Here is a 9,815-nt window from a genome sequence, read left to right on the forward strand (position 1 = left end):
CAACCTTTCTTGTCTGCCCAAGGAGATCACTACTGGTGTCAACCATGATGGTTTGCAGAGGTCCAGCTGGTGCCAGGAATGCCCACTCCAGTTCTGATTGCATTTCCTTTCTGCTGAAAGATTTGCAAGAGTAACAGGGGAGCTTAGTGCTTGTTAGAGTCCCCACCATGACCAGATTTTGTTATTCTCTTAAAAGTGAGGCTGGAAAACAGATGAGGTGGAAAGCTAATTGCTGTCTTTTTGCCCACCCAAAAACTGGTGGGATGCTGAATTGGGTACTTTTAGTGTGGACAGCTGTGGTCACACCATCTCAAAAAAGGGTATCATTTAACGCGTAAAGATGTAAAAAGAGCAACCAAAAGAAAAATGTGGTTGGCAGATGGGTGGGTCGGAGCATCAGAACCTTGTAGGAAAGGCTATAGCATTGGAGTGGGGAGGAAGACAGTTTAACAAAGAGACATTATTGCATTTTTAAAAGACTCATGCATGGCATGGAGACTATGAATAGAAATAAATGTTTTTTTCCTTTGTCAAAGAAGGTTACATCTCAGGGTCACCTAATGAAATTGACTGGCAAGAGAATCATAGCAAGCAAAATGAAGTACTTCCTCACATAGCAGACAAATAACTTGATGGAATTCACAGAACCAAGATATGTTGTTAGTCACTAGCTGAAATGGTTTCTAAAAGGGTTTAGACAAATTAATGGAGGAGAAATCTAATCAATGGCTAATAGTCACGACGGCTGCTGGACTCTCAAGATTCAGAGGCAGCTGATGGGGAGCAGCAGCAAGAGAGAGAAATTGCCTTGAAGCCCTACTTAGAATTGGAAGCTTCCCAGAGATATCTGGCTGGCCACTGTGAGAACAGCATGGTGGACTAGATGGATCCAGCAACCAGGTTCTTATTGTGTTCTGATCAGACTGCACTAAATATTAGGGAAAGGGTTTGCAAAATTAATTACAAGCGTCCATCCTATTATTTGCAATTGACTTGCGCATGACTACATATATGGGTGGCACTGGGAAATAATTCAATTCAATTCCAACCCAGAAATGGCAGGCGAGAGCTGGAGAGTCCTCGTGTCTTGCAAGGAGACCCTCCCTGGACCAGAGTGGGGCTTTGTTTATGCTGCTTAGCCTCCCCACCTAACTGCTGGGGGGGGGGGTAGTACAGCAGCAGCAACCACTTTCCCACTCATCCTTCACCTTCTAGTTGTGGATATTTTTAGATGCAATATTTTTTGGTGTGGATTGAAGAGAGTGTGGCAGAAAGGGCATTTAAAGGGTGTTTAGAGGGTCTCCTCACTTCACACAATTTCACTTAGGCATGTGGGGGCCCAGAACATAACCCCTGCATAAGTGGAGGGGGGCCACCTGTATCATTACTGCATTTTCCCTAAGGAGCTCAATGTGGTGCATTTATTTCATCTGTTTATTAAATTTAGATCCCACCCTCCTTCCCAAAAGAGGCCAGGGCAAGATGGTTTTTCCTCTCTCAATATTATCCTCCTAACAACCCTGTAAGGTAACTTAGGCTGAGAGTTGGTGACTGGCCCAGCAAGCTCCATGGCCAAGTAGGGATTTGAACCCTGGTCTCCCAAAGTCATAGTCCAACACTAACCCAGCCTCTCTCAACCTTGGGTCCCCACATGTTGAACTGCAACTCCCACTATTCCTAGCCAGCATGGCCAGTGGTCTGGGATGATGGGAGTAGTGTGCTCTAACCACTACACCATGTCTGGAGAGTTGCATGTTCCATCATCACTCTGTGTCCCACCAATATGGAGCTTCATCACCTGGACGCTTCCCACTGCAGCCAGGACTAGACGGTTAAGAACTTTGATTCAGGAGATTGTACTGGAAAGCAAACAGACAATCTTTTGACCCATGTAGTAGTGATGACTGCTGGAGTGGTCCAAGCGGATGCTTTTTTTTTCAGCTGGAGGAAGGAAACCTAGGAAGCAGATGTCATTTGCAGGTAACACCAACTTACCGTAGTTTCCATTAAGCCAAGCTATGGCAACGGAGGCCAGTGTGATGAAACCACACCACAGTTTGTGGATAAAATGTTCCACCTTCCAAGAACATGGCCAAATTTAGCTGATTAGAAGCAGAGAGAAAAGTTGTGATCGGAAGCAGGAACTCAGCCAAGCTAGGTGGTCAAGCTCAGCACTACGGCCTCCACTGACTGGCAGAAAGTGCATTGCCAGCCTCATTGCCTGCAGCAGCACTTATGGTACATTATGCCAGCCCTGCAGAGGCATGACTACTAGCAGCTGCCTAATGCCAGTAGATCAGGACCTGCAGATGGGTAGCAAGGCCACATCAGGTGGATCTCAGCAAAGCTGTTGCCGCCATGTTGGATTCCACCTTAGGCTGGCCAGACCAAAGGAGCACTACATGTGTGTCTGGACGAAGTGGCAGGGGAATGGAATGGGCCATTTAAAATAATAATAATAATAATAATAAGGTACGTATTTCCTGCCACCCACATGCTTGTGCCCTTCTCCTGCCATACTGCAGGGCTGATTTGCATTTAGTAGCAATGCTAAGGGAACACTGTGCTCTGTGAATTGCCATTTTAGGATTCATCACGTGCCTTATCAGCTCTGTAAGGTATAAATCAAATGTAAAAATGGGTCCTATGTTGTAGCCTGGGAGTCAGAGGTGAGTCTCTGGTTTCAACCAGACCACTCCTTTATGCCGGGGGTAGGGGGGCGAATTCTGGGCAATCTTCTGGAGGCCACATGTCCGTGCAGGATGGGACCAATTAATGGAGCAATTAATATAAATTTTACCTGTGCATGGTAAGCTTGTCTCTACACACACACACACACACACACACACACACACCCTCTCTCTAGCCTCCATGTATGCAAGGACACATTCCAACCAGGCAAAAACAAAACCACCCAAAGAGTGCAAAATGGGGCCAGTGAGGGGTGTGGCAACTTAGCAGAAGACAGCTTTCTATGTTCATAAATCATCCAGAATGATGAAGCCCAACTTTAATCACCTGCAGTTTCGCCCTCAAGGCAACAGCTGCAGTGGCACAGGGAACTGGCACCTGACCAACAAAATTCCTAGCTGAACTCCACAGTGCCTGGCATATTTTTTGTGTGTCCTTCACTGAAGTTATAAATGCTTGTACAGATGATATATTTCCAACGGCACTGCTTATGTGTTGCAGCAGTGAACCAAACCAATCCAAATAAACAAGGTAACTTCTAGAAGGGGCTTTTGCTGCAAGAGCTTAGGATCTTTCCTCATACTAAGTCAGACTTTTGGTCTAGGTAACTCAGTACTGTCTACACTGACTGGCAGCAGCCCCGCAGGGTTTCAGGCAAGGAATTTTTCTCAGTCGTATCTGGAGATCCCAAACATTGAACCTGGAATCGCCATCCAAAACAGGTGTTTTGCCATTAAGTACTGCCCAAATTCAGAGCCAAGTACATGTACATGCATCAGCAGTGGAAGATAGCAGAGCTCACCCCACAGCAGAAATAAATGCATGAGATCCCAAAGCTGAGCATATCTGTATGCACCCCCAAGTCTTTTGAAGTTTGCTTGTTGGCTTGTGGACTTGAAGATCATGCAGGGATGTCAACAAAACTGTATGCAGATCTCTCCAGCCCAGGAAATGCCATGCATTGCGCTCAGCTGCTGGGGGGGGGTCATATTTGATTACCCGGTGCCCAGAAATAGAGAAAACAGACCTGCTATTGGCAACCTAATTATAGAAAGTCCGCCTGTCTTTTGCAACAGTGGAACAGCAAGGGGTTAACCGTGGCAGGTTATTGCTCTATTATGCAGGCAAACAAAGGATCTTCCTGGGTGAGCAAAGGTCTATTTTCTTCTCTTAAACCCCCCCCCCCAACCCCTCGATGGAAACAGAGACTAACAAAAAGCAAAGAAAGCAGCTCTGAGTTCTTGAGTTACAGAACAAAGCATTAGAAACTGACAAAAGATCCTTCCTGGAGAAGGGAGGGGAGTTGTAAATCCTGGCTTTGTTACAGGCATGGTTTTCATTTAAAGTTATGGAAATGCTTGAGAGGTCTGTCTCCCTGAAACACATGGATCACATATAATAAAAGTGAGAGCTATGCTGCAGAGAAAGCTGCCTTAAATGAAGTCAGGCAATTTGTCCATTTAGCATAGTATTCTCTAGTCTGAGTAGCAAGAGCTGCCCAGGTAGTGCCTTTCCTTTCCCCTGCTCCCTGGGGTACTTCTGGGGCAGGGTGGGTCCAACACGTTCCCACCCCTTCCCGCATATTGGACTTGTTCTCTCTCTCTCTCTCTCTCTCTCTCTCTCTCTCTCTCTCTCTCTTTCTCTTTGCAATAAGGAAAGTGATGGGGAAACACTGCAGAAACCGCTAAATAAATTCCCATCATCATCAAACCTTCCCACTTCCTTTGCGCAAGCAAATCAGGATGCAAGCTCAGCAAACTAGTCCGGAAATAACTCTGATTTTTATTATGAATGAACTTGGGACTTCCTCCATGCACAGCATGTGCTCTACCATATTCCAGGGAAGCAACAGTTATCCCTCACTTCTGTCACTGAGTAGGATCTGGCATAATCTTCCAGCACTTCCTATGTCAAAATGCTTCCACCTGCACTGGTCCACTTGCCATGGCTAGAATGAGCCTCCCTGTGGCTCAGCACATCTGGTTTCTTACACAAAAAAGTGCCTGCCTCTTCTCGGGTATGAGACCTTATCCTTGAATGGGATGGTAGTAGGCAACTAGACCCTTTGAGTAGATTCAGCCCAGCCAACCCTGAGGCAATTTTATTTGGCCCCTGGAAGCCCCACCAAGATCTAATCGAGGGGCGGGGAAAGGTTGCTCACGGTTGCATTCATGGAGAAAAGAAGAATGTTTGCAAGAAACAAAAGCTATGCCAATACACAGAAATTACATACACAAGGGCAAAAAAGGGATGTACGGTATGTGATGTGCAAGATGCAGAATGTGTGGTGCAATGGCAGCTAGTGTCAGACTTATTCTAGGGAGATCCAAGTTCAAATTCCTGGCAACGGACTGGATGGCTTTGGGCCAGACACCATCTCTCAACCTAGCCTACCTTAGGATAAAAGACAGAAATTATGCATGCTGTCATTTGAGAAAGGCAGAATAAAAAGATTACAATGAAACCTTTATTATGAAGCATGTCTACAGAGGAAGTTGCATTAAACCGAGTCAGGGCATTGGGCCATTTAGCTCAATATTGCCTACACTGACTGGCAGAGGCTCTCCAGGGTTTCAGGCAGGGAGTCTTTCCCAGCCCTGCCTGGAGCTACCCAGGAGCGAAACTGGGACCTTTTGCATGCAAAGCAAATGCCCTACTGCTGAGTTACCCATCAGCCATTCAGATGTTTGCAACAAACTTCCTTATGCCCTTCCCCAGAGGAAAGTCTGGAGGACTGAGCACCCCCCCCCCAAGTGAATAGATGTGGGTCATCCCTGTTTTAGAACTCCAACAAGGAGTACAGGAGATTACCATCTGGATATGGCCCCAAAGCACTGCTGCCTCTTGTCTGTCTCCCTTCCTGCTCAGTCAAGTTTGCACTTCCACATATGTTACACTTGGGCCAGACATAAAAGCAGCACACACACACACCCCGGGGGGGGGGGGGGAGGTTAATCCGACAGCATACTGTGAAGGAGTTAGCCAGGAAACGTGATGTATGTGTGCACACCCTTCGTTCCCAGCCTCGTCCACCCCCACGCCAGTCCTGGCCGCTGCCTTTTTCCGGCTCCTAGGCTTACAGAGAGTCTGGTTTCACTTCTTTCCAGCTGCATGTGTGGATGTGGATGAGCTCCAGGTGCTGAGGAGCCAAGAGAGCAGCTGTTCCCTACCCACCCACCCACCCCCCACTCTTCCAGCCATAGCTATCAGCCAACCTTGGTATTACTATAGCTCAGCTGAAAATGAACAGCAAGGAGGAGAAAGGAGACCTCCTTTGAATTGCTGGTACACAGCTGTGGTTTGCAGGCCACCCTGCTGGGAGAAAAAACCAGGCCAAAGAAGTCAGGTTAAGGGGGGAAGCTTAGAGAAGTCAGGAATACACACATTCCTTGTTCTGATCCAAGGAGAAACACTGAAAGATTGAACCAGGACATTGAGATTTGCCCCCCCCCCACTTTAATGTAGGCATCTAATGCATGATATATTTACTCTCTCTCTCATGCCTCTTACAAGCTCAGCTGCTATCCTGTCCTAACTGGGGCCCTGTCAACGACCTGCCCTTTGCATCCTCTGAAACCACAACTCTGATGCAGCAACCGTCAAGCTACAGGTTACATTAATTCTATCAAGAATACCCGATACATTGCTTTGGAAAACTAGTGGAACAACCGTCTGTGGTGGACAACCTCACAGCACACTCCTGCGTCAGTATATTGCCAATGTGCAACCAACCAGAGGCACAATGCAGACTGCATGGGTTGGTGGCACATGGCTGAATTTATAGTCAGGTGGGCAAAGCTCCACCAGCACTAGAAACTTCCTTAGTTTGCAGCACTTTGTGCTGAAGGGCAGATTAGGCCAGCCTCTTCTTTCGCAATCTGGGCTGTACTTCCCAATGAACAGTTGCCCCGCCATCCCCACAGGAAAGCTGTACCCCTTTGTCAGCTTCGGCTGCAGTTTCAACTGTCCCATGTCTCTTGAAACTTGTCTTGGGCTCTTTTGCTACCACTGTGCACCTTCTCCATCAAACGGTATTTCTTCACTTTCACTACTTGCAAGAAGTGACAATATCTGTTTATTCCAAAAACATCCTGACAGTAACCTTTGACCTGGGCTTTCCACCCTGGAAAAGGAGCATCATTCTAGAGCTACCACCAACTGGAATCCCCAGGCTCCATCATCCTTCTCAGCCGGCAGAAGCGCACCGTTTTTGTCCTGCAGAAGCTTGTGAACTTTTGGCTTCGCTCATGTTTCACTAGGCAATGCTGCTCCACGATCCTCATTAAAAAAAAATAATAGGTATCTCTTTCTGTGATCAGTCAACAATATGCATAGCTGTGTTGGGAGACGAGCAGAAAGCATCCTTGTGGGAGGAAACGCCTTCCCTGCTCTCATTCTGCTGGTGTTTTTTTAAAAAAGGAGTTTTTCCCGGGGCTCTTTGTAAACAAACAGTTCTGTGTGGCAAAGAAGCTCGCAAACCCAAGGTCAGGGCGACTTTTGTAAGGGAACAGCCTGACACACAGCCAGCCAGCCCTGCCACTTGCCTCCAGCTTTTCACCATCCTTCCTGGATCGGGCCAATTCCCTTTCACTGTCCAAAACATCGTTCAACACATTCAGTAAAAACAGGACAAAAGTTGCCCCCACACTGCCAGGTTCCACTGTCCTTTTTCTCTCTTCCCAAAACATTGGAGGGCGCTGCCAAAGCCCCCTTCCTGGCTCCCCTCATTCTGCCATGGAGTACAAGAAAAAGGTGGGGTTCTTGCCAGCCATGGGTCTACCTGCTGGGGTTTGGGTTTGGTGCCTGCATCACAAAGCCCCCTGTTCGACGGAAGCAGGCTCCTCTTGCTGTTTCTTGCGCTGCCGCTGTCTCTTGGCCCGCCAGCAGACCAAGGCGCCCACCAGCAGGCCCACCCCGAAGATCAGGGTGGCCACCGAGACCACCTTGGCAATGTCCATCTGCCGCCCATTGATGGTGAAGGTGATGCACGTGGCAGCAATGCCAATGACCAGGGAGACGATGCCAAAGGGGAAGACGCAGCGGTACCAGGATTTCTCTGTGCCCCCCGTGGCCAGCGCCAGCTTGTTGAGTGTGGCCGTGGAGTCGGTGGTGGCAGCCACTGCAGGCAGACCCGGCTTCCCTCCTTGCAAGCAAGTCAGCGAGTTGGACTTGCAGCCCATCATCCTGGCAAGGTGCACAGGGGCAGGTGCCCACGCGAGCCTGGAGAGTTTGCAGTCACAGCATGGGCTGCAGCCTCCTGCCCCCAGCACAGCTTTCTCTGCAAGGGAGAAGAGAAGTGAGAAAAGCAAAGTCCTGTGTTCTTCCTTGTCTTCCTTGGTCTCTTTCCTCGGGCTCTGGCTGCTGTTGCCGCTGTTTGCTTTCTGCTCTGAGCTGTGGCTTGGAGGACTCTTTTGCCGCAACATCAACAGGCGATTGGCAGATGGGAGTAGTGATATCATACCTGTGGGCGGGAACTCTGAGCCTGTTAACTGTTTCGGAGGAGCTGCGGGCAAGCACTGGGTTTGAGAGAGTCCAAGGGAAGAGGCTGATGCTAACTGGCTTCTAGGATTTTATTCTAGTCTGCTCAGATTCCCCACACACACACACACACACACACCATTTCACCATACACTTGCTTTTTATTGATTTTTAAGTGTTCTCAACTTACAGTTTTTCAGATGTATTTCACCTTTGTAAGTTACTTTGGCCCCTTTACTGCTTTATTTCAGAGGTGAGGAAACTTTCTGAGCCCAAGGGTCACATTCTCCTCTAGGCAACCTTCTGAGGGCCACATGCCAGTGGTAGGTGGGGCCAGAGGCACAAGTGGTTGGAGCAAGAAATATAGATTTTACCTTTGTAAAGTAGTCAGGTTTCTATGTGCGTGCGCGCGCGCACACACACACACACACACACACACACACACACTTCTCATGTTCTATCCTTCATCTAGACAAGCAAAGGGCATTGTCACAGTTCAAGGACACATTCTGACCAGGCAAAGAACACTTTGGCTGGAAAGCAGAGCCAATGACTTGGAGACATAGGAGACAACTTCTAGGAGCCAAGAGGGCTTTGCCCCCAATAAAATATTTGAGGTGGCTGCCCCCCAATTGATGGGCACTGCCATTCAAATGGTGTGTATGCACTGCATCATGTGACCAATTAAGCAGGGTGGGGCTTACCTGAGGACCCCTCCCCCCAATATTTTATTCAAGCTAGCACACCTGCCTGGAGAGAGGAGGTGTGGCCTGGGGAGAATTCTGAGGGCCAGTTAGAGAGGCCAGGAGGGTCTCAGGGCAGTTCACAGAATAAACTAAATACATAATCAAACAACAACAACCCAATAACCCCCCATCCACATTTTAAAAGGGCATAGGATGTCAATCAAATCAACCAAAGGTCTGGTTTAAAAGGAACATTTTTGCCTGGCGCCTCAAGCTGTATAATGAAGGCACCAGGCAAACTTCCCTGGAAAGAGCATTCCACAGATGGGGAGCCACTGCAGAGAAGGCCCGTTCTTGTATTGCCACCCTATGGACCTCTCAAGGAGGAAGCACACGAATGAGGGCTTCAGAAGATGATCTCAGGGTCCAGGTAGGTTCATATGAAAAGAGGCGGCCCTTGAGGTATTGCGGTCCTGAGCCATTTAAGGCTTTATATGTCAAAACCAGCACTGTGAATTGGGCCCACAAACTAATTGGTAGCCAGTGCAGTTGGGCCACAATCAGTGTAATATGCTCAAACTAACTTGCTCCGGTGAGCAACCTGGCTGCTGAATTCTGCACCAGCTGAAGTTTCCGAACCATCTTCAGAGGCAGCCCTACATATAACACATTGCTGTAATCTAACCCGAGGTTACCAGAGCATTGGCAACAGTAGTTAAGCTATCCCTGTCCAGATAGAGGTGTAGCTGGGCCACCAGCTGAAGCTGATGGAAGGCACTCCAAGCCACTGAGGCCACCTGAGCCTCGAGCGACAGCAAAGGATCCAGGAGTACCCCCAAGCTACAAACCTGCTTCTTCAGAGGAAGTGTAACCCCATCAAGAGCAGATGATCTCCCAACCATCTGGTCTAGGGAACCACCCACTAACAGTGCCTCAGTCTGATCTGGATTGAGCTTCAGT

The 9,815-nt window shown here is 48.3% G+C and overlaps 1 protein-coding gene across 1 annotated transcript; it reads right to left on the reverse strand.

Annotated features, from left to right (window-relative positions):
- Positions 1 to 7,106: 7,106 nt before the first annotated feature.
- Positions 7,107 to 8,105, reverse strand: LOC309518692 (transmembrane protein 100-like). The gene has a single exon (XM_082199028.1). It carries the CDS (start codon positions 7,872 to 7,874, stop codon positions 7,500 to 7,502), a length of 375 nt encoding a protein of 124 aa, XP_082055154.1. The 5' UTR covers positions 7,875 to 8,105; the 3' UTR covers positions 7,107 to 7,499.
- Between the last annotated feature and the right edge of the window lie 1,710 nt (positions 8,106 to 9,815).

The sequence above is a fragment of the Podarcis vaucheri genome (assembly GCF_965113315.1).
Source record: "Podarcis vaucheri genome assembly, chromosome: 14".
In the NCBI taxonomy this organism is placed as follows: Eukaryota; Metazoa; Chordata; class Lepidosauria; order Squamata; family Lacertidae; genus Podarcis; species Podarcis vaucheri.